The following is a 27598-nucleotide window of genomic DNA, read 5'->3' as shown; positions in this document are numbered from 1 at the left end:
ACAGCGTCAGGCCAGGAGGGTGACACAGCCCGGCTGGAGAGCAAGGAGATGACTCCCAGCAGGAAATGCAGTGTCTGCAGTTCTACTATTACCACAGTGGTAACGAGTTAGAGCAGCTCAACATCTGGATCAGAGAGTACCGGGATGAGAGGGACTCTAAAGGAACTCTCTGCCTCATCAGACAGATCACAGGTTAGGATGATGAGAAGGTGAATCAACTACATGGAAAATTAATTGCTAGAATTAATTGTTTCATCTCTAGTGTCTCTCTCTGAAGGTTCCCCAGGATCTCACTGGATGCCCTACCACGTGCCCCTGAATGGCCCAAAACCTTCCAGGTGGAGTTTGAGGTGCGTAAAGGGGCAGGACAGTCTACAGGCGGGTTTTCCATCGATGACATCAACACGTCAGAAACCGAATTCCTCCATCACACCTGGCAGATTAGAGACTTTGAGAATCTTTTAACCACCAGTGACTAACACTGTTGTGTATAGCCCCAGATACTACTCCCCAGAGGGCTATGCCTACCAGATTGCCATTTATCTTCATGAAATGGTGTTTGGAGTCTATGTGTGCTTAGTCTCAGGGAAGTATGATGACCAACTCCAGTGGCCTTGCCCCCATCGACAAGTGACGATTCAACTGCTGGACCAGAATCCCCACATTCAGCAACGCATGTCCAAGCAAATCAGCATTACCACTGAACCCTCACCTCAGGACGGTAAGAGAAATTCAAACATTCAATACAAGTGTGTTCAAATAACAACCAATTATAGTAAGGGCATAGCTCATTTTCAATATATTTTCTTGCAATACTCAGCCTAACTTTGATCACATTTTCAAACAAACCCTTTAGGGACAGCGGCAAACAGAAATGGCCATGCTTATGAATCATATGACTGAATGAAAATGCTTCTATATTATTTTATTTATTTATTTTTATTTCACCTTTATTTAACCAGGTAGGCCAGTTAGGAACAAGTTCTCATTTACAACTGTGACCTGGCCGAGATAAAGCAAAGCAGTGCGACAAAAACAACACAGAGTTACACATGGGATAAACAAACATACAGTCAAAAACACAATAGAAAACTCTGTATACAGTGTGTGCAAATGAAGTAAGGAAGTAAGACAATAAATAGGCCAATAGTGGCAAAGTAACTACAATTTAGCAATTTACACTGGAGTGATATGTGCAGATGAGGATGTGCAAGTAGAAATACTGGGGTGCAAAAAAGCAGAAAAACAAATATGGAGATGAGGTAGGTAGTTCGTTGGGCTATTTACAGATGGGCTGTGTACAGCTGCAGAGATCGGTAAGCTGCTCTGACAGCTGACGCTAAAAGTTAGCGAAGGAGATATAAGTCTACAACTTCAGTGATTTTTGCAATTTGTTCCAGTCATTGGTAGCAGAGACCCGGAAGGAAAGGCGGCCAAAGGAGCTGTTGGCTTTGGGGATGACCAGTGAAATATACCTGCTGGAGCGTGTGCTACAGGTGGGTGTTGCTATGGTGACCAGTGAGCTGAGATAAGGTGGTGCTTTACCTAGCAAAGACTTACAGACGACCTGGAGCCAGTGGGTTTGGCGACGAATATGTAGCGAGGACCAGCCAACGAGAGCATACAGGTCGCAGTGTTGGGTAGTTAGTCAGTTTTACGAAGGTATGTTTGGCAGCATGAGTGAAGGAGGCTTTGTTGCGAAATAGGAAGCAAATTCTAGATTTAACTTTGGATTGGAGATGCTTAATGTGAGTCTGGAAGGAGAGTTTACAGTCTAGCCAGACACCTAGGTATTTATAGTTGTCCACATATTCTAAGTCAGAACCGTCCAGAGCAGTGATGCTAGTCAGGTGGGCAGGTGCGGGCAGCGATCGGTTGAAGAACATGCATTTAGTTTTTTTAGCATTTAAGAGCAGTTGGAGGCCACGGAAGGAGTCTTGTATGGCGTTGAAGCTCGTTTGGAGGTTTGTTAAAACCTGTTGGGGCTAGGGGGCAGTATTTGCACGGCCGGATAAAAAACGTACTAGATTTAATCTGGTTACTACTCCTGCCCAGTAACTAGAATATGCATATAATTAGTCGATTTGGATAGAAAACACTCTAAAGTTTCTAAAACTGTTTGAATGGTGTCTGTGAGTATAACAGAACTCATATGGCAGGCCAAAACCTGAGAAGATTCCATGCAGGAAGTGGAAATCTGATTTGTGGAATCACCTTCAACACTTTGCCTATGAAACACACCGTGAGTTAGGATTCATTTAGCACTTCCTAAGGCTTCCACTAGATGTCAACAGTCTTTACAAAGTGGTTTGAGTCTTCTCCGGTAAAAACTGACCGAACGAGAGGCCTGGAAAGTTGGTCATAGGGGGAGGGCCATTACTACTATGACACGGGCACCCATGGGTACCCTTTCATTCCGAAACATTTAGTAAGACAATGCAATCGTCCGCCTTGAATATTATTGAAGCTCTGATTGAAAAAGGCCCTAAAGATTTATGTTATACAACGTTTGACATGTTTGAACGAACGGAAATATATCATTTTTGCACATTCGTGACGACAAGTCCCGCGCGCTTCAGTACATTATGAGTAGCCTTCGGAACGCGCTAACAAGAAGGAGCTATTGGGACATAAAGTTAATAATTTATGAACAAAACTACATTTGTTGTGGACCTGGGATTCCTGGAAGTGCCTTCTGATGAAGATAATCAAAGGTAAGGGAATATTTACAATAGTATATTTGATTTTAGATGGTTCCAAGTTGGCGCTAACCTGTATTGCCTAGCCTATTTTTCTGAGCATAGCACCTCGTTTATTGCAAAGTGTGATTTCCCAGTAAAGTTATTTTTAAAATCTGGCAATGCGGTTGCATTCACGAGATGTTAATCTATAATTCTTTGAATGACAATATTACATTTTAACAATGTTTTCGAATAGTAACTTTGTAAATTGGAGCGCTCATTCACTGGAAGCATTTGAGGGAAAATATTTTCTGAACGTCATGCGCTGATGTAAAATGCAGTTTTTATATATAAATATGAACTTTATCGAACAAAAAATGCATGTATTGTGTAACATGATGTCCTAGGAGTGTCATCTGATGAAGATTGTCAAAGGTTAGTGCTGCATTTAGCTGTGTTTTGGGTATTTGTGATGCATGCTAGTTGCTTTGAAAATGGCAGTGTGATTCTTTTTGGCTGGGTACTCTCCTAACATAATCTAATGTTTTGCTTTTGCTGTAAAGCCTTTTTGAAATCGGACAACGTGGTTCGATTCAGGAGAGGTGTATCTATGAAATGGTGTAAAATAGTCATATGTTTGAGAAATTGAAGTTATAGCATTTATGAGGTATTTGTATTTCGCGCGACGCGATTCCACTGGCTGTTGACTAGGGTGGGATGCAAGCGTCCCAGGTTCCCAGACAGGTCAAGTCAAGTAGACACCTTTCTTTTTTTTTTTTACAAACATGAATGTTATGAAGACCTGATGTGATTGATTTTCTTGCTGCAGATAATTGTGAGTCCATAGTTAGTTGAGAATCCAGCCTTTTTATATGTACCTTTTTCATTTCACAATTATATGTATCACTGCACCATTGTAGAGAACAGAATGTAAAGTACTGTATGTATTCTGACATTTAAGTTAGTCTCACACAGCAGACAAAGACTGAACTAACAGGCTCTGTGATCACCTGGACACAGTGATTAACATTCTGTTTGAGAGCAAAGTTATGGCGTTCTTCAGGGGAAACCACAAAGCTAGATTTACAAAACCATTCTTAACTGAATTCAGTACAATATACAGTTGATCACCTTAGAATACATATGAAAGACTGACATTCAAATGACAATGCTTTTGTTCTTATTTTAAAAAGTGATGCAAACATGTATGGGTATGATTACAACCAATGAAATCAATTGGAGCAGGTGTCATCCTATCTTTGAATTTTAGCTCTAACAGCATTTTTTGTTTTTATTCAATATGTGTTGACATGGTTCTGATATGACAGAATCCAAATAAAGCACTATAATGTGACAGCCTTTATGAGCCTGATGCACAATTGTTCAAAAAAGGAGTGACAATTGGGGAAGTCATCAGCTATGTGGCTAACCACAACATCTAATTAAATGAAGGAAATACTCATAATATATTAGGCTTGAGGGAGATTTACGTGACATGCTTTCCTGTCTCCCCGTCCAAATCATTGTGTGCTGATGTAGATGTCACTCAACATCATCTTTTACTGTTCAGTTCTTTTTCTGACGACACTTGGAACAAACTGGTCTCACAACCAACTCATTCAAGACATATCAACAATAATCAACCCTCACAGTAATGTAGTTGTCCAATAGATGACATGCAGCAGTACATTTTTCCATGTGAGAACCTCAACCCCTTTCTACTGATTGAGATGTGGTGTGACAGAGAACGTTGAAAACCTGGACTTTCAGAATGACACCCCATGTAAAAACCCAACCAATTGGTAGACCTAAGTGGTTCTCAACTAGCACCTATCCACAGAGGGTACTTGAGAAGACTCATGAGACCATAGCCTTACTGGTAAAAATGTACATGAGGGGGTACTTCTGGGGTACTCCAGGCAGAGAAAAATGTACTTGTGGTAGAGTAACCAAACAAGGTTGAGAACCCAGACAGGTCACCATTCGACATCCACCCATGCCTAAGGGCGTCGGGAGATGACGTGGAAACCGGCCACTAGGGGAAGAGCAAGCGCTGTTACCTTCATGTAGGTTTCAGTTTGGCTAAGGCGTTGTGGGCGGGGATGGCAGATGGGCGTAAAGGCGTCCGCATCCTTCCCAGCCGAAACAGTTAGGAAAAGTTTGTGCATAAATTATGATGACATTTTTTTGTTTTGGACTTCGGTAGGGTTATTTTCTTTTTCTTCGCCTGTTTGACAAGCCAAAGTTGGTAGCCAAAATCTACGCCCCTTCGTCGGTGATTGGTCAACAGTAGAGATTCATCAATAAAGTCGTTGTCATTCAACGAGAGATTACTTGTATTCACAAACATTTCATTGACAAATACTGCACCAAATATCTTAAATAGATTTCAAATTGTGCGACTAAGATCTCCTCGTCAAAAATGTGAAAATGAATGACATTTAGTTTTTTGTTTCTTAGATTGACTATTTTGAGAAAGTATATACTGGCTATGGTGTCTAAAAATGGACAAACAGTACTATTGATGCATTTTTCTCTTTTTTTTTTTTCAAGCGAAGGTCTTTTAAGAGAGAATGCAAGCTCACTCGTTCGGTTCACCTAACCGACTTCCGCAAGGCGCCAGCCTAACTGAAGCATGCTGACGCCGTAAGCATCTGCCTCTGGTGCCAAAGGTTGAATTTAAAAAATCCAGCGATAGAAAGTTTTTGTATTTGTTTTTTAAGTGTATCCCAAACCTTAACCCTTACAGTGAATTCAGAAAGTATTCAGACCCCTTGACTTTTTCCACATTTTGTTACAGTACAGCTTTATTCTAAAAAGGATTTTAAAAAATAGATTGAGAGAAATCTACACACAATACCCCTTAATGAAAACACAAAAACAGGTTTGTAGAAATGTTTACATAAATATTCAGACCCCTTACTCAGTACTTTGTTGAAGCACCTTTGGCAGCGATTACAGCTTTGAGTCTTCTTGGGTATGACGCTACAAGCCTGGCACCTGTGTATTTGGGGAGTTTCTCCCATTCTTCTCTGCAGATCCTCTCAAGCTCTGTCAGGTTGGACAGGGAGCATCGCTACACAGCTATTTGCTGGATGTACGATCGGGTTCAAGCTAATGATGTATGTTTTGTTTATTCCATGTCTAACTCTGTGTTGCTGTATGTGTCGAATTGCTATGCTTTATATTGGCCAGGTCGCAGTTGCAAATGAGAACTTGTTCTCAACTAGCCTACCTGGTTAAATATAGGTGAAATAAATAAAATAAAAATGAGGATCCAAACAAATAAACAAACTACCGCAAACAACGATTGAGGACACTGCCACTCTCCCAACGATTGAGGACACTGCCACTCTCCCTCCGCCAATAGCAACTGCGGAAGGTACTCAACTATTCCCCTCTTTTATCCCTCATATTGTCAGACGCTGGTTGGAGATCTGAAGACAAGGTTGGTGGGCAGTGAAAAATGCTTTTGTAAACTTTTTGCAGTAGGTCTAATGTGTGATGACCTAATGTGTTCCTGCTGGGCCCACCCATACTAATAATGTATACACACATAACTGTAAGTTGCTTTGGACAATAGCATCTGCTATGGCATGTATGATATGATATTGATGGTTTCACATATTGTCTGATATCATATCCTAATATTTCTGGAACATATCATGCTTAAAATAAAACATTTTTCTTTGCAACCCCCACCATTCTTGCACTAACCTGTGTCTTTTTTTTACTAGTATTGATTTAGCCGTTTGTTTTTTAAATTACGTTTTACTTGCAATGAGTGTGATATGTGGTTGCCTTACCGATCTTCATTAGTTGAATGGTCTGTGCTATGCAGAATCCTTGGACGTCCCTACCCATTGGAAGTTTAAATGTAAAATGGTTAAGCAAAGGGTTATGGTTAGGATAGGTGTTAAATGAGGCAGCATGCTTTAGTTCTGCTGGCGCCTAGCCGAATTCGACTATCTGAACCGAGTGTGCTACTTCAAGACCTATGCTTGAAAAACGAGGGGAAAGAAATGGCAATAGTATTGTTTGTCCATTTTGAGACGCCGTAGCCAGTTACACTTCCTTAATTGTCAGAATTCATCGAATATATCCCAATAAATGTCATTAATTTTGACGTTTTTACCGAAGAGATCTTTGTCGCGGAATTGTACATCTGACTAAGATTGTGTGTGCAGTATTTGTCAATGAAAAAAAATGCATGAAAACGAGTCGTCTCTGGTTGAATAACAACAAAGAGTATATTGAAGAATCCCTACAGTTGACCAATCACCGACGAAGGGGCGTAGACATCGGCACCGAACTTCGGCTTTCCTCCAGAAACAGCCCAAAAAAAACTCACCGAAGTCCAAAACTAACAAAAAGTTCACAAAATGTCGTCATAATATGTGCACGAACTCTACCGAACTGTTTCGCCTGGGAAGCAAGTGTTTTACGGTAGGGACGTCCCAAGGAACCTATATAGCGCTAATCAATTTGAGTTCGAAACAGGACACGTTGATTGGATAGTTAATGTACCTGCGCAGCTAGACGAACGAAGGGTTCCATTAGTTACCACAGCCACAAAGTCAAACTTGGTTATATCGTAAAAATTAATAATAATACAACATAAAAAAATGATTTTTAAGGTTAGGCATACGGTTATCAGGTTAAAATCACATTTGAAGAAGATTAATGGGCGGGGCTTATGACTTTGTGGCTGTGGCAACTAGTTACGACCCAGTAGGAAAGCGAAAGAGACATCTAGCTAAAGGCGAGCGTGCGGCCATGTTGAATTGTCATTTTGTTTTTTAAGAAGAGACAAAAGAGAGACAAGTCGGTGGGTTTCACGAAACTGGAAGCAGATAGCGCTAACCAATTTGAGTTCGAAACAGGACACCCCGGTTTGGATAGTTAATGTACATGCGCAGCCAGACGAACGAAGGGCTCCATTAGTTACCACAGCCGCAAAGTCAACATTGGTTATATCATAAACATGCATAAGAAATAGCTTTATAATGTTAGGCATACGGTTATCAGGTTAAAATCACATAATTTTAAGAAGATAAATTGTATAAATGGGCGGGGTTTATGACTTTGTGGCTGTGGTAACTAGTGACGACCCAGTAGGAAAGCGAAAGAGACAACAAGCTAAAGGCGAGCGCGCGGCCATGTTGAATTGTCTTTTTTTTTTTTAAAGAAGAGACAAAAGAGAGACAAGTCGGTGGGTTTCACGAAACACAAACAGTATCATAATACTTGGAACATTTGCTTTAATTAAGTTAACGAGAGAAGACGTCCGATGAACATTAAGGTAACATGTTGTATTTGTTTGAAGTAGCTGATAGTGCATGGGCGCTACTCGACTGCTTAGGCTAGTATGTTTGAAGAAGGAGAGTCGACCAGTCAGGCTACGCTTAACGTTATTTATTATAGTTAGCTAACTTAGCTAGCTAACCAGCAATGTTTGCGAAGCAAACGTGCCAGCTAGTTATTTTTATTACTTTCTGAAATCTGTCGACTGTATCTAAATCGTCAGCCTCAACTCGGACTTGTGTCGTGAAGTTACTGTTAGCCTCAAAGTTGTCAGTCAAACTAACTCAGCCCAAAAACTTCGATTAACACGTTATCACAGCTAGCTAACGGTAGTTGACTAGTTAACTTCACATCTCTAGCTAGGTACGTTCGCTTAGCTAATCTACTTTACCGGGCATTTAATGCCACTAGGTAGCTAGTTAGTTATCCACTTAAAGTGTGCCTACCGTTACTGTGGTCACACAACCAATCATTAGTTAGCCATCTAACGTTTGCTCGTAAACCAAATGTGGGTCTATGTTGGCTGCTCAATTTATTCATTGTCTCACGAATACACTCATCACCAACTCGGAGCCAACGTTAACTGAAGTATTTTGTAGAGCTCAGTCCTAGCTAGCTAATATAGTGTTTTATCACAGACAACTTGTGTGTAACTAACGTGTGCTCGTAACTTCTTAGGTTTTAAATTTTAAAACATTTTTCCTGCTTTGCTTTTGCCCCAGACCACTGCACTTGGCAACTAGCTAACTACACTTATTATATCGACAATTTTTACCACGTAACCTAGCTAGCTAAACACCTTGCTAATCTGTCCAGTTAGCTAGTTACACGTTATAACTAAAATGCTGAAGTTTATCGCTAACGTGAGCTAATCGAGTCTATCTGGAAATTAACATGTTCTATCATTTAAAGTACAGTCCTAGTTATGGGTTGTTTTTGTTTAAAAGTTGAGATTTGGTTTCGTTAATAATTTAGACATGTAACATTGGTGTTTTTGTCCTTATGATGTATTGATTGATGGTTTTGTGCAGGTAACCTGGAGTTGAATGCAAATGCAACTGAGTGTGTCAGCTCCACATCTACCACAGCAAAAGAAGAGAACAACTGAAAGAGCACAACAGCAGAACACTCATTGTGACTGTCCAAGTGAACAACACAAAGGGTTGGAACTATTTCCCTCAGTGTTTTGTATAAGTAATTTGAGGTTGCCAATAGCAAAAACAATTACCTCACCAAAAAACACACCAAGTTGAAAGTCTCAGAAACATAGCAATAGTCCATGTGAATCAGAGGACAGTACAGGTCTGTTTAAATGTAAAAGACTAAAAGCACTTGAGACTCTAACAAAGAAACGTACGACCACTTCAGTCCAGGAAAAAAGCTTACAATATCTTTGAACATAGAAACAATATTAAAAACTTAACAGGTTGTTGTACACAGAGAGAACTTCAGAAAAAGCTATTTTCACCAGGAATAAGACTGCTTCAGGATCATTTTCTTTTGGTGTTTGAACTGTGTTGAATTCTGAAACACGTTCACATAGGTTTGTTTTTGAGCGGATATATGATCAATTTATTCATATAAATGCTAATTTCTCCCTTTTTGGGGAGCGTCTTGTAAATATACCATTTTCGTATGCCAGACTCTTCTTTTCAAGAGGTCTGTACGTATAAGTGTATACATAAATACTTTAAATTAGAAATCCTGAAAACAAGGTTTTAGTTTTTTTTTGTGAGCTAAATAACACAAGGACATTAGTTCCACGAGTGGAAAAACAAGATCTAAGGAAACATTGAACAAAAAAGTTTAGCTTTACACTGTGAGTGACTAAGGAATTGGCAGACTGAAGGAAAATCTCTCTAAGCCATGTCTACAGCGAGAATGGAGAACCCAACATCCATCATGGGACTGAACAAGCCCAATGGGCAGTTTAGAGGACCACTCAAGCCAGTTGGACTAACATCAGGATCTCTGGCAACTGCCCCAGAACCAGATGCCCACCAGAAGGGAGGTAACATTCCCCAGGGCAGTGGGGGCATCCGGTTTGGCGATGACTGGAAGAAGTGCCTGCAGCTTCCACAGAAAGACTGCAGATTTAGAACATCAGTAAGTCCTAGTGACACTTTCACAGTTTAACAAAGCAAGTCCATCAATCAATAATGACCCTAGCTTCAACCTTGACTGTCTACTCTTTCCCCAGGATGTGACATCGACCAAGGGGAATGAGTTTGAGGACTACTGCCTGAAGCGGGAGCTATTGATGGGGATCTTTGAAATGGGCTGGGAGAAACCGTCTCCTGTACAGGTGACTTCCCTCTGCTGCTCTGTCCATGACTATTTTGGGACTTTGTTGAATGTGTGTTGGTGCTTGCTCATGTTTATGGAACGGTCTCTCACGAACCTGTCTGTCCCCAGGAGGAGAGCATCCCCATTGCTCTGTCAGGAAGGGACATCCTGGCCCGGGCTAAGAACGGCACTGGGAAAAGTGGAGCCTACCTCATTCCTCTCCTGGAGAGGATAGACCTGAAGAAGGACCACATACAGGGTGAGAACTGCACCAGCTGCTACTCAATGCCCAATTTGACATCATTTGCTTGTTTTAATCAATTTTGGTACAAAGTCCATCTATGAAATCTGCCTTTAATGTTTTATGATTAATTTGGCGTATTGTGACGTAATCACTGGTGAATACCCCTATGTAGTTGCCTGAACAATTCACTAGATTGAATCACAATTAAGCACACATTCAGTGTATGGAGAGGGCATTACTACGGCTGAGTACGCCTGGTGGGACACGGAATCTCTGACATATGGACAGACCCACTGTCACAAACCTAATGCCCACACACAGTGTGCTGTAATAGAGCTTGACCACAAGGGAACAGCATGCCACAGATTCATAATATGTTAAGGCTCCTCGAGTTTAGTGATTTGGATAAATTACATTCAGTTAAGCCAGTGCCTGAGCTCATCACCTGTCAGTGAAATTGAGCTTTTTAATGGTCTCCAGTTATAGGTTATTTATTCCAATTGATTTGTCCCTCATTCCCCAAGCCCCTTTTTCTCTGCTCTGTCCTAAAATGTCTTCCTCTCCTCTCTGCAGCCATGGTGATGGTTCCTACACGAGAGTTGGCCCTGCAGGTGAGCCAGATCAGCATCCAGGTGAGCAAGCACATGGGCGGGGTCAAGGTCATGGCCACCACGGGAGGCACCAACCTGAGGGACGACATCATGCGTCTGGACGAGACTGGTAACTGCTACTACCACTCAGCTACGGGGGACGGGCAGTCAAAAGGGTTATAGACTGGCTGTAGTGTAGTGGCATAGCTACATAATTCTTAACATGTGTGAAGAATTGCAGCTGATCATAGCTCTACAGACATTATGGATATTGTTTGCTTGTGTGAGTGACACTGAACTTTGTTACTTTAATTTTAAATCCAGTTTGGCTGTCGATCAAGCGACTTGCCCATGTGTTACACAACAGCACATTGTGCAGCTCCTCATTATGTGCCTTTATATACTGTACTTACTAGGGCTGTAATGATCAGTCCCCGATTCAAATGTTTGATACACTACATGACTTAAAGGATGTGGACACCTGCCTGTTGAACATCTCATTCCAAAATCATGGGCATTAATATGGAGTTAGTCCTCGCTTGGGGCAGTTGGCATTCTCCTGGTATCTGCCAAACCCAGATTCGTCCTTAGGACTGCCAGATGGTGAAGCTTGATCCATCACTCCAGAGAATGCATTTCCACTGCTCTAGAATCCAATGGCGTCGAGCTTTATAACACCACTCCAGCTGGCGCTTGGCATTGCACATGGTGATCTTAGGCTTGTGAGCGGCTGCTCGGCCATGGAAACCCATTTTATGAAGCTCCCGATGAACAGTTCTTGTGCTGACGTTGCTTCAAGGTAGTTTGGAACTCCACAATGAGTGTTGCAACTTCAGCACTACTACTTCGTTGCTGAGCCATTATTGTTCCTAGAGGTTTCCGCTTCACAATAACAGCACAAACAGTTGACCAGGGCAGCTCTAGCGAGGCAGAAATTTGATGAACTGACTTGTAGGAAAGATGGCATCCTATGACGGTGCCACATTGAAAGTCACTGCGCTCTTTAGTAAGGCCATTCTACTGTTAATGTTTGTCTATGGAGATTGCATGGCTGTTTTTATACACCGGTCTGCAACGGGTGTGGCTGAACTGGCTAAATCCACATACTTTTGTGTGTGTGTATATATAGTGTATGAGTTGTTTGGTCCGCTGTAACGATAGGTCCCTGATTCAAATGTTTAAGATATGAGTGCATTGATCCACGGGACCCCAAACCGATCCAAATGTAGCATGCATTGTCAGAAAATCTATTCAAATGTTACGAATCGTGGGAAAACGTTTTTTTTTTGCTCAAATTATTCTACCCTCTGAAAATACCTAATATTTTATGGCAACTGTGTCCTCTTCAGTGTTGAACTAAGCATTTAATTATGTTGACAGTCATTGATCTAGAACTAATTTTGCATGCCCAACAACCCCAGTCAATATCAGTAGCCTAGTCAAACTGCGTCCTGTGTTCAGCTTCGCACGCTGACCAACGATGGGTAGGTCTGTTCCTAATCTGGTATATCTGGGACTCACCTTCAGCATTCCAATGTTTGTAAAATGGCTTGCTCTATATTTGCCTTTTATTAGTTGAGTGACAACCAATAACATTTTCTAGGTTATTTTTATCAAATGCACTTTTGAAAAGGTAGGTTGGCTACATGCTGATCAGGGCATACATTCGATTTTATTTGGATTGTTGAAGTTCACTATCGGCAGTAGTTTTGCTTAAAACAATCTGTGTAGTCATTTTTAGATGTGTGTGTGTGTGTGTGTGTGTGTGTGTGTGTGTGTGTGTGTATATAGTAAAAGTTGGTAATTTCATAACGAGGACAGCAATCACTTTTTCTACCCGTACTACATGGTCGACGCTAGAGAAGAATATAAGCTCACTCAGAGTCCGTTTAACTTCCAAACGGTCTAAACCAGGGGTATTCAACTTTTACCCTACGAGGTCCAGAGCCTGCTGGTTTTCTGTTCGACCTGATCATTAATCGCACACGCTTGGTGTCGCAGGTCTAAATCAGTCCCTGATTTAGAACGAATAATGGAAAAATGCAGTGGAACTGACTTCGAGGTCCAGAGTTACGTTTCAGGAGTCTAAACTGGCCGATTATGAGACAGGTCAAATCCAAAGTTGTGCTATATATTCATTGGCTATGTCATAGCAAGATTTTTTGGTAAAATATTTATATATTACTAGCTCCTCTAACACTTAATCAGCAAAAATGACATTCATTAGTGGGTAATTTTCCTTACGGCTCAGATCAGATGCCTACAAGCATCATTTACACACAGCCTAGTGGTTAGAGCATTGGCTGGATCAAATCCCCGAGCTGACATGGTCAATCTGTCGTTCTGCCCCTGAACAAGGCACTTCCCCGGTAGGCAGTCATTGGAAATAAGAATTTAACTAACTTGCCTAGTTCAAGGTTAATAACCTCTTAGCACACGGATCCCGATTACGGGATCAAAATCGAGCGCGGCAAATTCAAATTACAAAATCGTAATATTAAACATTCATGAACATACAAGTGCTATACATCATTTAAAAATGTACCTTCTTGTTAATCCAACCTCGTTGTCAGATTTCAAAAAGGCTTTACGGCGAAAGCATACCGTGCGATAATCTGAGGACAGCGCCCCGCATACAAAAGCATTAACATTTTCCAAACCAGCAGAGGCGTCAGAAATGGCGATTAAAATAAATCACTTAACTTTGAAGATCTTCCTGTTTGCAATCCCAAGGGTCCCAGCTACACAACAAATGGTTGTTTTGTTCGATAAAGTCCTTCTTTATATCCCAAAAAAGTCAGTTTAGTTTGCGCGTTTGATTCAGTAATCCACCTGTTCCACTAGTTCAACATGCATACAAAGGAATCCCAAAATGTACCAATAAACTTCCTCCAAACAAGTCAAACAACATTTCTAATCAATCCTCGGGTACCCTAATATGTAAATAAATGATCAAATTTAAGATGGCATGTAGTATGTTCAATACCGGAGATAAATAACGAGGTGCGCGCCCTCAACCATACGCGCCACGACTACAGTCAGACTATTGACATCTAGTGGAAGCCATAGGAACTGCAATCTGGGAGCTATTTATTTGTATATCCTATAGACAAGTGTTAAAAAGGAGTGACCTCAAAAAAAAATTCTGGATGGATTTTCCTCGGGTTTTCGCCTGCAATATCAGTTCTGTTATGCTCACAGACATTATTTGAACAGTTTTTATAATCTTCTGTGTTTTCTATCCAATGCTACCAATTATATGCATATCCTAGCTTCTGGGCCTGAGTAACAGGTAGCTAGCTACGTTATCTAGTGCCCAAAGCAAACTTACCAGTTGCGCAGTCCCTCTACCACCATCTTTGATGGACGACACCTTCTCCTCCAGCTGGTCCACATGAATGGTCTCTCAGCTCCCTTCTTCTTTACAGCGTCACTGTCCCTTGCCATACCCCGACGGCACAGACACTCGGCCACTCAAGCCCATCCTTTATTTTTGGTCTCTGCAGTGACCCCGCAGTTATCAAGTCTCCCCAACAGCAACCTTTTCCTGGCTGCTATGTCCTCCATCACTTCATCTCTTTTCTTGGTTATCCGTTTTCGATTTTGATATAGCTAGTCTGAAGGCTATAATGTGTGAAAAATAACCAAATCCGATCATCCCTGTCACATAGGCTTATTTATTGGTTTCAAACACGTCACTAATGTCAATGCCAAATATTTACAAAGTTCCTAAGAACATTTTGAGGAATTGCATTTACGAACCATCTTATGAACTTACTCATTTTTTTCCTTAAACTTCTTACGTTTTTTTTCATAATGTTTTGTGAATCCGGCCCCTAATCTTCAGTTTAGAATGCAATTTGATTAATCAGCTGTGTTTGCTAGGGATGGTGTTACACTTTTTCTCCAATCAGGCCCTTGAGGACTGGAGTTTCCCACCCCTGCTCTAATCAAACCAAATCACACAATCGTTTCAAACTAAAACGTATTGGAGACAATTTGTCTGGATGCGTAACAAATCGTCTTTAAAAAGGAAAGATGCACATCCCTAGTACTTACTGTTTATTTTTGTTCTTTTCTCTATCTCGTCCCTTGTTTCTCAGTGCATGTGGTGATAGCCACACCAGGCAGGATCCTGGACCTGATAAAGAAGGGCGTGGCCAAAGTGGATAAAGTCCAGATGATGGTGATGGATGAGGTGAGCGTCGCTGGTTGTTTTATTAAAGCGGCATATGTTATGAAATCTGGAAGAGGGAATTTATTTTTTTTGGAACACTGTAGTTGCACTTTTATTTTTTTATTTTTCTACAGGAATAGTATTGGTTTAATAAGCCAAGTGAAAGTAGCCCCAGTTTGCCACCTGCTCTGTTTGAACATAAACTCAGCAAAAAAAGAAACGTCCCTTTTTTCAGGACCGTGTCTTTCAAAGATAATTCATGAAATGAACTTCAGATCTTCATTGTAAAGGGTTTAAACACCGTTTCCCATGCTTGTTCAATGAACCATAAACCACAATTAATGAACATGCACCTGTGGTAAGGTCCTTAAGACACTGACAGCTTACAGACGGTAGGCAAATAAGGTCACAGTTATGAAAACTTAGGACACTAAAGAGGCCTTTCTACTGACTCTGAGAAACAGCAAAAGAAAGATGCCCAGGGTTCCTGCTCATCTGCGTGAATATGCCTTAGGCATGCTGCAAGGAGGCATGAGGACTGCAGATGTGGCCAGGGCAATCAATTGCAATATCCGTACTGTGAGATGCCTGTCAATCCCATTGAGCCTGTCTGGGACCTTTTGGATCAGAGGGTGAGGGCTAGGCCCCCCCCAAGAAATGTCCAGGAACTTGCAGGTGCCTTGGTGGAAGAGTGGGGTAACATCTCACAGCAAGAACTGTCAAATCTGGTGCATTCCATGAGGAGATTCACTGCTGTACTTAATGCAGCTGGTGGGCACACCAGTTACTGACTGTTACTTTTGATTTTGACCCCCCCCCCCTTCAGGGACACATTATTCAATTTCTGTTAGTCACATGTCAGTGGAACTTGTTCAGTTTGTCTCAGTTGTTGAATCTTATGTTCATACAAATATTTACACATTAAGTTTGCTTAAAATAAACGCAGTAGACAGTGAGAGAATGTATCTGTTTTTGCTGAGTTTAGTTAATGTGCTGAGGCTGCACTCAACTGGGTCATCAACAAATGTGTCCTGACTCTCTCTCCCTCTCCAGGCAGACAAGCTGCTGTCTCAGGACTTTGTGGTCCTGATCGAAGACATTATTAGCTTCCTGGCTAAGGGTCGTCAGATCCTACTCTACTCTGCCACCTTCCCCATCAGTGTGCAGAAGTTCATGGTGAGAGGACTTGCCTTGATAACTGGGGTCTAGAGGGTGAGAGAACAGGGGGAGACCAAGGGGGTGGTTGGATAGACCAAGGGGGAGATGTGCATGGAGATTCAATGAGCGAAATGAGTCTGAATTAAAAGTTGAAGACTGAATTCTTTACTTTCAATTGCAATATGTTTACCCCTTTCCCCCTCTCCAGGCGAAGCACCTTTCAAAGCCCTATGAGATCAACCTGATGGATGAGCTGACGCTGAAGGGCATCACCCAGTACTACGCCTACGTCACTGAGAGGCAGAAAGTCCACTGCCTCAACACCCTCTTCTCCAGGGTGAGTCTGTCGAAAGCTGTGGCGGTAGTTTGTTGAGCTACATGCAGTGCATTTGGAAAGTATTCAGACCCCTTGACTTTTGCCACATTTTGTTACTTTACAGCCTTATTCTAAAATGGATAAAATAATTTTCCCTCATTAATCTACACGCACTACCCCCATAATGACAAAGCGGAAACGGGTTTTTATAAATTTTTGCAAATGTATTAAAAATAAGATGCCTTACGTTAGTATTCAGACCCTTTGATATAAGACTCCATTGATCATCCTTGATGTATAAAAACATGATAGGAGTCCACTTGTTGTAAATTCAATTGATTGGACATGAACTGGAAAGGAACACACATGTCTAGAATTGTCCGTTGCGCTTGGAGCCAGGATTGTGTCAAGACACAGATCTGGGGAAGGGTACCAAAAATGTCTACAGCATTGAAGGTCCCCAAGAACAGTGGCCTCCATCATTCTTAAATGGTAGACTCTTCCTAGAGCTGGCCACCCGGCCAAACAGCAATCGGGGGTGAAGGGCCTTGGTCAGGGAGGTGACCAAGAACCCAATGATCAATCTGACAGCGCTCCTCTGTGGAGATGGGAGAACCTTCCAGAAGGAAAAGCATTTCTGCATCATTCCACCAATCAGGCCTTTATGGTAGTGGCCAGACAGAAGCCATTCCTCTGTAAAAGGCACATGACAGCCCGCTTGGTGTTTGCCAAAATGTACCTAAAGACTCAGACCATGAGAAACAAGATTCTCTGGTCTGATGAAACCAAGATTGAACTATTTGGCCTGAATGCCAAGTGTAACATCATTTTGGGGAATTTTCCAAGCTGTTTAAAGGCACAGTCAACTTAGTGTATGTGAACTTCTGACCCATTGGAGTTGTGATAGATTATTTCACTGTCTGTAAACAATTCTTGGGAAAATTACTTGTTATCCACAAAGTAGGTGTCCTAATCGACTTGCTAAAACTATTGTTTGTTAACAAGAAATTTGTGGAGTGGTTGATAAGCGAGTTTTAATGACTCCAACCTAAGTGTATGTAAACTTCCGACTTCAACTGTATGTAAATGTGAGGTTTTTCAAAATGTTAGCAAATGTATTAAAGTGTTTTTGCTTTGTCATCATGGGGTATTGGTGTAGATTGATCAGGGGGTGATCAATTTTGATACATTTTTGAATATGGCTGTAATGTAAGTGTGAAAAAATTCACGAGGTCTGAATACTTTGAATGCACTACCTGTTTGATGAGGAACCTTTAGGTCCCAGAGATATTGCCTCATGTTTTGCTAGATACTAACTCAAGGTGGGTTGAAAACATGTGTTCCGTAACTGGTCCTTTACATACGCAGTCAAAGCTCAAACTCTTTCAGTCCTAGAGATATTGACTAATGGGAGAGCAGGAAGCCATGTTTCCTTCATCTGGGTCATCCATTCATTCATAATGAGTATGTTGTCTCATTGTGTCTTGTTCTCCAACAGCTCCAGATCAACCAGTCCATCATCTTCTGTAACTCCACCCAGCGGGTTGAGCTGCTGGCCAAGAAGATAACCCAGCTGGGCTACTCTTGCTTCTACATCCACGCCAAGATGATGCAGGTCAGCTCAGCCCGCCCAGCCACTTGCACTTCAGATGTAGACCGCATGGAATACCTTCTCATTAGACTGTGTGTAGATCTGTGTAGCCATGTTTTGCTAACCCTTGCACTGGTTTTGTCTTTGAAACAGGAGTATAGAAACCGTGTGTTCCATGACTTCAGAAATGGACTCTGCAGGAACTTGGTCTGCACTGGTAACGTATTTTACTCTTGAGTTGAATGATTGCTTGATTTTATTTTTAATTATGACTGATTGTTAAATTCTCTTGCCTCCCTGCTTAGATCTGTTCACCAGGGGAATTGACATTCAAGCGGTGAACGTAGTGATCAACTTTGACTTCCCCAAGAACGCTGAGACGTACCTGCATCGCATCGGCAGATCAGGTGAGACCATCCACTGCATTTTCATCACGCTGTCAAATCAGACCTACTGGAACATCATGGTCTTCTCCAGCTACCATCTTCTTTTTTCCTGGGTAAATAGTGTCAAATATAAGCCTGTTGCCTATTTTTAACACCTTTTCCAGGGCGGTTTGGTCACCTGGGTCTGGCCATCAACCTGATCACCTCTGAGGATCGCTTCAACCTGAAGTCCATCGAGGACCAGCTGGTGACTGACATTAAGCCCATCCCTGGCAGCATCGACAAGGGTCTGTACGTGGCGGAGTTCCACTCTGCCGACCCAGACGCAGAAGATGAGATCAGAGGCAAGGATGGCGAGTTAAGCGCAGCATAAATGGTAAGGTTTGACCATGTATGCAGAGATGAGTCTCCCACTACTCATAGAAAAGACTGGGTAGGTGTTGAGTCCTTTGACTCCTTGCTGGTCAGTGGTCATAAAACAAAATAATTTTGGGCATTAGGGCCTGAACTGAGAAACGGTTCACTCATGTTCAGCCTGATAAAAGATTCTCGGTAGATAGGATTGTTGAATAGGCTTTGCTTTAGCAATTTGATAACATTGGTTCCTAACTGGGGCCTTATCTCTTTTTATCCAGGAGAACAAGAGGCGTCTGGCATTCATCACACCCATCCCCTGCTGCGCACCGACATTCAGTTTAGTTTCTGACGGAATATTTTTAAAAATCTACAGGATGCTTTTCTTTTTTTTTTTGAGGGGGCAAAGTTTACAGCAGTGGTCAGTTTGTTTTGGCACAGTTTACAGCTGTTTTTTTAAACATGATATGTATCCAACCTGTCAACTGTCAATAATTTTCTAAGTCTGGGGTCTTTCTGTATTGTCAGTGTATCACTGTAATGGCTTCTTATACAGTCACATTTCATCATTTCCTGTTGAAAAGGCCCTCCTCGCTTGTCAGGTTCACTTCCTATAGACTTATTTCTGAGCGGATGACTGTCGAGGAAACCAAACCAAAGCTGAACATGTTATGGATTTACTCAATAAACCAAAAGGACCCCCTCTGCTTTAACGGCTATCTGGGGAAAGCTATCATGGTGCTATACGGTGGAAATACGAATAGAACTACATTTTAAAAGTTTCTTTGTTTTTAAGTGTTCGTGCTGTGACTTTAGTCATACATGAAAGGCACCTCCATGAATAGTTTATCGCAGACCCACACGGATGAGTCCAATGATGAGTGTTGATTAGTTTACTTGTTTGTTTATATTTTACAGCCTCCTTAGTGGGCTATGGCACCAGACAGACCCGTAACTCTTTGGGCAACAGATCCCTTAGACAAAGAGATGACGGCAATAGAACCTGACATGAAGAGCCTGTATCAACAGGGCAAACATTTTATTTAGATACACTGCCCCCCCCCATAATTTTTTGGGGGGACATGCTGAAGCCAGTCCTCTTCTATCGCTCTCTGACTCTTCTGTTCATCGCTCGCAATCTTCTGAACTCACTCGCGTGCCTTAATCTAACCTCAGTGCTCATACTGTACATCTGAAAGGATCTGTCTGTGTGAACCAGAGCTCCAGGAAGTAGCTTGAAAGTTCTGTTCTAAAAAGAGCTTCTGGTAATGTGTTCTTTAGCTCTCACCTCAAGTCAGTGCTTGTTTTCTCAGCTTCCCAGAATTCCCCTCAGTGTTTTTAATATGTGGAGTAGTTAAAACTGATCTAAGGTCAATTTTGCATCCCCTCTCCTAGTGGTTAATATTAGGATTTAGGGATGAACCTGGCCCTAGATCTATCCGTAGCTTTCCAGAGAGGCCAGGGAGCAGGAATGGTCACACAGGGTGGGGGACCCTAATCTCTAACACAAGAAGTGATTTGTTACACTACTGGCAATTGTCGTTGAGGAATCACAGCATTTCAGTCATATTTTCTCACAATTGTTATGCAATGTATTTTTCCTCTTTCGTACAGCTATATTGGGTAATCTGACAGAGGAATGGTTGTGTTGAGGGAAGATTGTAGCAGTACTCTCATTGGCCAAAGTACAGTTCTACTTTTAAAAGGATACAATATTGCCAAATACAATCTTTATCTTATAGCGACAACCCTAACATCCTACAATCTTCAACATTAGAGATGTAGCAGATGGCTGGCCTCCGCATTGAGTTTAGCACCAGCAAAACCAAACAAGGACCATTGTCATGCATTATTTAAACAGCCTACAATACTGAGCACTGTTTCCCCACGTCTGGCTCTGGAGTATCCCTGTAAATACTGGAGTTTATTTAACTTATTCCATTGTCAATTATCCTCAATTGAGGCACTTGAGCACTGAAATGGGACTTATGATTTTAGCATTGTCAAGTGTCTGTGTTTAACCAATTAATAATGTTTTATCTCAGCACACCAGCCGCCCACAACAACGAGCGATAGCTTTGGGACGAGGCTATAAAATGGGCAAGAGAAGCAGCATTTGCCAGGGGTACTCCAGCCGCCGACTATGGTAGACTTGATGACTTATTTTTTTCGTTTTTTATCCAACTTATTTGGTTTGAGTAATGCTCCTGTTGTCTTGTGTTGGCAGAGGTCACCTGCTGCGCTAAAGTGGTAGGAGGATGGCTAAGCAGTTTATTCTCGTGCCAATTGTGTCAATGCCAGCACCTTTGAAGGAATCAAATAAAGGCCTGCTGATTCTCCATCCCTGTGACTAAGTTTTCGTGTGTATTGGTTCATCACACTGAACGTTGTTTGTCAAGTTACACATTTTATCAGTGGTCAGCTAACATTGGGGGAAGTATGCATAACCTATTTGGCATAGGCCTGTCATGAAACTAGCTATATGTATACATTTATGTATACAGGTGTGGTGTTAATGATAAATCGGAAAAACATTCAAGATACCATAATACACAGTACCGGTCAAACGTTTGGACACCTACTCATTCAAGAGTTTCTCTTGATTTTTTTTAAATTCTTTTTTTTTACGATTTCCAAATTGTAGAATAGACATCAACTATGAAATAACACACACAGAATCATGTAGCAACCAGTGAAGTGGGGTCAGTGACCCTAAATATTTTCAATTCTTCAAAGTAGCCACCCTTTGCCTTGACTGCTTTGTACACTCTTGGCATTCTCTCAACCAGCTTAATGAGGTAGTCTCTAAGCAGTTTCCACATGCTGATCACTTGTTGGCTGTTTTTCCTTCACTCTGGTCCAACTCATTTCAATTGGGTTGAGGTTGGGTTTTTTGTGGAGGCCAGATTATCTGATGCAGCATTCCATCACTCTCCTCCTTGGTCAAATAGCCCTTGCACAGCCTGGAGGTGTGTTGGGTCATTGTCCTGTTGAAAAACAAATGATAGTCCCACTAAGCACAAACCAGATGTGATGGCATATTGCTGCAGACTGCTGTGGTAGCTATGCTGGTTAACTGCCTTGAATTTGAAATCAGTGTCACCAGCCAAGCACCATCACACCACCTCCATGCTTCATGGTGGGAACCACACATGCGGAGATCAACTGTTCACCTACTCTGTGTCTCAGACACAGCGGTTGGAAAATCTCCAATTTGGACTTGTCGGACCAAAGGATGGATTTCCACTGGTCTAATGTCCATTGCTTGTGTTTTTTGGCCCAAGCAAATCTCTTCTTTATTGGTGTCCTTTATTGTTTTATTTTAAATTTTTTGCAACAATTTGTCCATGGAGGCCTGATTTAACGCAGTCTCCTCTGAACAGTTGTCTCTTACTTGAACTTAATTTGGGCTGCAATCTGAGGTGTAGTTAATTGCCGATTTCTGAGGCTGGTTAGTCTAATGAATTTATCCTGTGCAGCAGATGTAACTCTGGGTCATCCTTTCCTGTGGCGGTCCTCGAGAGTTTTGTCATAGCGCTTGATGGTTTTTGGGACTGCACTTGAAGAAATTGACAGTTATTTTCTTTGCACATTTGAGCTGTTCTGCCTTAATATGTACTTGGTCTTTTACCAAACAGGGCTATCTTCTGTATACCACCCCTACCTTGTCACAACACAACTGATTGGCTCAAACGCTTTAAGGAAAGAAATTCCACAAATTAACTTTTAAGGCACACCTGTTAACTGAAACGCATTCCAGGTGACTACCTCGTGAAGCTATTTAAGAGAATGCCAAGTGTGTATAAAGCTGTCAAGGCAAAGGGTGGCTAATTTGAAGAATCTAAAATATATTTCGATGTAACATTTTTGGTTACTACATGATTCCATATTTGTTATTTCATTTTTGTTATGTCTTCTACTATTGTAATGTAGAAACAAAAACTGGAATCAGTAGGTGTTCAAACTTTTGACTGGTACTGTACATTCTACATGTAGAAATAATCACAGGAAGACGAGCACTGTATAGAAAGATTACCCTGGGAATATCTTGCCTCATGGGAATGAATGAAGCAACCGATTGGAAGGCGCAAAATAAGCCTATGTCGCATTCAGGTGCTAGTCGGAAGTAGGAAACTCGTAAATGTTGGACTTGCTAACTGGCTGTAGTTATACGCGTGTTGCATTCAACCCATACCTCAGTGGTTTAGCGATTTAAGTGTTCAACTAGATCAGTCATTTCAGAGTTCCGACTAAGACATGAACCCAGCACTACACGCAATATTTAGGATTTTCCTAGTAGTTGGAAGTGCTAGCCAATGGTGGTTGAGTTTGTAGGTACACTACCCAATCCATGGGGTTATAGGGGACGGAGGGCGGGCCTAAACGTGCACCGGAAGGTTGTGGTTGAACTTTGCCGGTGTGTAGCTAGAATTACCGCCGGACACGCACGAACAGTCAACGTGAGTAGCTCGCTAACACATTTGAAGGACAGTTGCATGAAAGGGACAACTGTAAAACCTATGTCTTTATTACAGATAGCTGATGGTGTTACAGTTTTGTTGTCAGAAGCATGTACAGTGCTGCAATTGTTATCGCTAGCAACATTAGCAAGCTAACGTTAGCTCAGGCTGTGACCATCAGTCAAGTCGACCAGGTCTCAGAGCATTTCGTATTATTTTGCATGTAAATCCGAGACACTCCATTAAGTATGATACAGTATCTTACGTTTGGTATGGTTGCATAAGACAGATGGTTACTTAAGGCCACAACGAAAGGGGATTGTGGTTGGTATGGGTGGGCATTTGCTATCTAGCTAACGTTACGTGTTTGGCTTAAATACCCTTTTGTCCTTGACCTAGCTGTGTTAGTCTTTGTCCCAGTTAATGCATAGAATTGGACAGCTAGCCACTAGAACTATTTACACAACATCACGTATCTCAGTATCTCACACCTTCTCTTGCTTTGTCTCTCTCTCATCCTGCTTCAGCATGGGCAGTGTGTTGGCTGCCAGCTCCCCCCCTCCCCCAGGCAGTGGTGTTGTCCAGGGGGCCCCTGGGTTGGTGTCAGTCCCCCCAGGGTTCTCCATGCCCTCCGTCCCTCCCCCCTCTGTCCCTGGACAGCCAGCGGGTGAGACGGGGAGCCCCCTCCCCAACCCTGGTACCTATGAGGAGTGTCATCGCAAGTGCAAAGGTAAGGATCATACAGTCATGTCATCAGAGTTGTACAGGTGCATCTTTCTTGTTCGAATAGGCTGGGCAATGACATGGCAGATGTTATGCTCTTATTTATTTGAGAGGTGTGTTTTTCCTCTGACGTAGAATGTTTTCTGTCCCATATTTTAGATTGTATTAAATGTTAAAATTGTTTGCATTAAATAGTTTCTGTTTTAACCATAGACTTGGACAACTAGTGCCAAAAAGCCAGTTTTAGCAAGGGCAGCACTATTGATGACTTTCACCATTTTGAAATCAACTGGGTGGGGCTATGGGTTAAGGAAGGATCACATAATTCCTTCCAGGTCATCAGGAGGGATCAGCCCATGAATTATACTTGTGAGCAAACATTGAATAACTGTAGGTGGCAGTAAATCACCAGCCTTTCCTTTATACCTGTTCAAACAACTCACTCCATGTGGCAGATTGCACCCTTTCAGTTTGTTTACCAACTCAGAGTTAGTAGAAGATGATGAAAATGCACTACTTGCAAATGGAGATGGCCTCAATGGCGGCGACCTTGCTCTCACAGATGCCATAATGGGACAGATACAAAGTTGTGTCCTCTAACTATCTATTTGGTTCTAACGTCATTTCAGAGGTGTTCCCCATCCAGATGGAAGGAGTGCGACTGGTGGTCAACAAGGGCCTGAGTAATCACTTCCAGGTCAGTTATGGAGCTAGAGGAATATATATTCTAGATGCAGCCACAGTCGGCAAGTTAAAGTCAGCGTTAGTTCCTTTTCATTGTATAATAGCTCGCACAGAATGCATACTATCTAACCCTCAAGGCTGTAAAGCTCAAGGTGATAATTGTCCTATTTCATATGGATCAGAATACTATATTGTTTGCCACTTTATTGGGTGTCTGCTGTATCTGTTCTACAGGTCAGTCATACAGTCACTCTCAGCACCTTGGCTGAATCTGGCTACCGGTTTGGTGCCACCTACGTGGGCACTCAACAGACAGGACCTGCTGAGGTAAACAGTCACTTGTCTGGTCTGGAAATCATCTCAGCCACTTTACCCTAATATTATTATATTCTAATAAAATAGTTGATGTACGTGTTAACCGCCCCCTCCCCCCCAGTCCTTCCCAGTCATGGTGGGAGACATGGACAACACCGGTAGTCTGAACGCCCAGGTTATCCACCAGCTCACCAGCACTGTGCGCTCTAAAATAGCCATCCAGGTATGTCACTGTGAAGAGTGGGGAACGCCACACCAAGATCAGGAAGTTTGTATATTAAACTTACTGTTTATTAATCTGTCAATTTCCAATAATGCATTTGTTATTTCAACAGACTCAGCAGCACAAGTTTGTGAACTGGCAGTGTGACATGGAGTATCGTGGTGATGACTTCACCTCTGCTGTTACCCTAGGCAACCCAGACGTCCTCCTCGGCTCTGGTATGATTGTTTTCTCACCAGACTTCACTGGTGGTCCATGATGCTGCAAAACGACCCATCTCCCCTACAAGCACATTTGTGTGGAAGCTTCATCACTTACAGCAATAATGTTCTTGTTACCCAGCCTTTTGATCACACGTTATGATGGCCTAAACAGAGTGAACAGGCTGGTTATTATTCAGACACGAGTCCTTTATTCTTGTGCTCTATTGTAACATCTATGATGATGAAGATGTTGCTGTTCTCAGGTATTATCGTGGCTCACTACCTCCAGTCCATCAGTCCAGCCCTGGCGTTGGGAGGAGAGCTGGTCTACCACCGGAGGCCTGGGGAGGAGGGAGCAGTCACCTCCCTAATGGGCAGATACACAGGTGAGACCCACTCTGACCCGCACCACCTCACCTTCTGTTAGAGCCAGGAGTTTTTTACTGGTCAGGTCACTGAGATGAATATTCTTCTTGTTTTTCCTCCAGGCAATAATTATGTTGCCACATTGACTCTAGGAGGTGCTGGTGCTCATGCAACATACTACCACAGAGCCAATGACCAGGTACCCAAACTAAGCTATCCTATCACCTTGCCCCCAGTCTAGACCACAAAACTCCCCAAGCTTTAGTGTGGATCACTGTGCAAAATAGTTGGGAATCCACTGGTAGCCTACCATCTCTTAGTGGAAAGTCTGTGACCATGCTAATGGACCACACCTTTTCTGACATGGAGTTGTTAGCCCACTGAAATACTTGAGGCTATGTAGCACCTCAGTGCTAGGTCTGTTTGTGAGACCATCTTGTTGTCTTTCTACCAACTCAGCTGCAGCTGGGGGTGGAGTTTGAGGGCAGCATGCGGACACAGGAGACCGCAGTATTGTTTGGGTACCAGCTGGACCTCCCTAAAGCCAACCTGCTCTTTAAAGGTAAACCACTCTGTCCCTCTACAGCACAGCCATTCTTTCAGACCTGAAGGGTTAATTGGGTGAATTGATCCATTTGTCATTGATTGGCCAGAGTTCATCCACCTGTTGTCCCATGTCTGAATTATTTCCTGATCAGTCCCTCCCCTCCATCCCTGTCTCCAGGTTCGGTAGACAGTAACTGGGTGGTGGGGGCGGTCCTGGAGAAGAAGCTGCTGCCCCTACCTCTCTCCTTGGCCCTGGGAGCCTTCCTTAACCAAAAGAAGAACAAGTTCCAGTGTGGCTTCAACGTCACCGTCGGCTAGACCTCCACAGACCTCCTCCAGCTGCCTCCGACACACTGGGCCATGCTTGGACCAGCACAGACACACACAGTCCTGGGCTTGTCATGTATGTATCTACTGGATTCAGAGACTCTCCTATACTGTGAATTGTGGGGCAGAGAGTGAGCGAGGGGGTTGCTCTATACCAAGGAGCCAGACCTACATACAAGTCTATTTCCTTCTGGTATATATGTGATACCCAACGAATAGAGAGCATCAGGTGACGCAGTCCAACATGTGATTAGACTAATATTGTTGCTGTCTGATAACCGCATCTCAATTTTTGGCAATTTCCAAACAATATTTTAACTTTAGGAAAGGGGAAAAAAATAAAAATAGGGCTATATTTTACTGTTAACGAATATACAATTACTGAACTTCAGAAGCATTTTGAATACATTTTCTTGGTCCTAGAGTCATGAAATGTTCAGAGTACACTGAGTGCAGTTAATGCTTTCAATATATGTAATAGAAATTGGCAGAAATGGAGTTGAGGTTCTCACCAGACCGTGACAATATGATTATGAAATGTATTTAGAATCATAAATAAACAACTTTTGTATCTTTGGTTTTTGATGTTAAAGACAATTAAGGACTGGTTGTCTGTCCGTGTGGTGCTATGAATGAGAAGAAATAGCAGTGCATAGGAAAATAA

At 42.2% G+C, this 27598-nt stretch overlaps 2 protein-coding genes across 6 annotated transcripts; both read left to right on the top strand.

Moving 5' to 3' along the window:
* Positions 1 to 6964: 6964 nt before the first annotated feature.
* LOC115177079 (probable ATP-dependent RNA helicase ddx6) lies at positions 6965 to 21430 on the top strand. Of its 4 annotated transcripts, none has more exons than XM_029737569.1 (13): positions 6965 to 7127; positions 9017 to 10091; positions 10186 to 10290; positions 10401 to 10530; positions 11089 to 11235; positions 15209 to 15303; positions 16336 to 16458; positions 16649 to 16777; positions 18255 to 18371; positions 18501 to 18564; positions 18653 to 18754; positions 18898 to 19109; positions 19369 to 21430. In XM_029737569.1, the coding sequence occupies exons 2-12, from the start codon at positions 9852 to 9854 to the stop codon at positions 19104 to 19106; spliced, it is 1461 nt and encodes a 486-aa protein (XP_029593429.1). In that variant the 5' UTR covers positions 6965 to 7127; positions 9017 to 9851; the 3' UTR covers positions 19107 to 19109; positions 19369 to 21430. The 4 variants fall into 4 exon arrangements, with proteins under 4 accessions (XP_029593429.1, XP_029593431.1, XP_029593430.1 ...); XM_029737571.1 differs by lacking the exon at positions 6965 to 7127 and adding an exon at positions 7386 to 7509; XM_029737570.1 differs by lacking the exon at positions 6965 to 7127 and adding an exon at positions 7543 to 7893.
* A 2014-nt stretch (positions 21431 to 23444) lies between these two features.
* On the top strand, positions 23445 to 27510 carry LOC115177326 (mitochondrial import receptor subunit TOM40 homolog). 2 transcript variants are annotated; one of them, XM_029737986.1, is made up of 10 exons: positions 23445 to 23547; positions 24075 to 24277; positions 24900 to 24967; positions 25189 to 25281; positions 25391 to 25492; positions 25605 to 25710; positions 25959 to 26081; positions 26184 to 26260; positions 26521 to 26623; positions 26786 to 26925. In XM_029737986.1, the coding sequence occupies exons 2-10, from the start codon at positions 24076 to 24078 to the stop codon at positions 26923 to 26925; spliced, it is 1014 nt and encodes a 337-aa protein (XP_029593846.1). In that variant the 5' UTR covers positions 23445 to 23547; position 24075. The 2 variants fall into 2 exon arrangements, with proteins under 2 accessions (XP_029593846.1, XP_029593845.1); XM_029737985.1 differs by lacking the exon at positions 23445 to 23547 and having other exon boundaries at positions 24076 to 24277; positions 26786 to 27510.
* The last annotated feature ends 88 nt before the right edge of the window (positions 27511 to 27598 follow it).

Source organism: Salmo trutta, chromosome 37, assembly GCF_901001165.1.
Source record: "Salmo trutta chromosome 37, fSalTru1.1, whole genome shotgun sequence".
In the NCBI taxonomy this organism is placed as follows: Eukaryota; Metazoa; Chordata; class Actinopteri; order Salmoniformes; family Salmonidae; genus Salmo; species Salmo trutta.
Note: the sequence above shows the minus strand (reverse complement) of the source record. Positions and strands in the feature narration are given on the sequence as shown.

Bases quoted from the DNA above. Each gene is read 5' to 3' on its own strand.
- LOC115177079 (XM_029737569.1), top strand. From the start codon at position 9,852: ATGTCTACAGCGAGAATGGAGAACCCAACATCCATCATGGGACTGAAC. The intron at 10,531-11,088 runs GTGAGAACTGCA...TCCTCTCTGCAG, and splicing joins GAAGAAGGACCACATACAGG to CCATGGTGATGGTTCCTACA. The intron at 18,372-18,500 runs GTCAGCTCAGCC...TCTTTGAAACAG, and splicing joins TCCACGCCAAGATGATGCAG to GAGTATAGAAACCGTGTGTT.
- LOC115177326 (XM_029737985.1), top strand. From the start codon at position 24,076: ATGGGCAGTGTGTTGGCTGCCAGCTCCCCCCCTCCCCCAGGCAGTGGT. The intron at 24,278-24,899 runs GTAAGGATCATA...ACGTCATTTCAG, and splicing joins GTGTCATCGCAAGTGCAAAG to AGGTGTTCCCCATCCAGATG. The intron at 24,968-25,188 runs GTCAGTTATGGA...TCTGTTCTACAG, and splicing joins GCCTGAGTAATCACTTCCAG to GTCAGTCATACAGTCACTCT.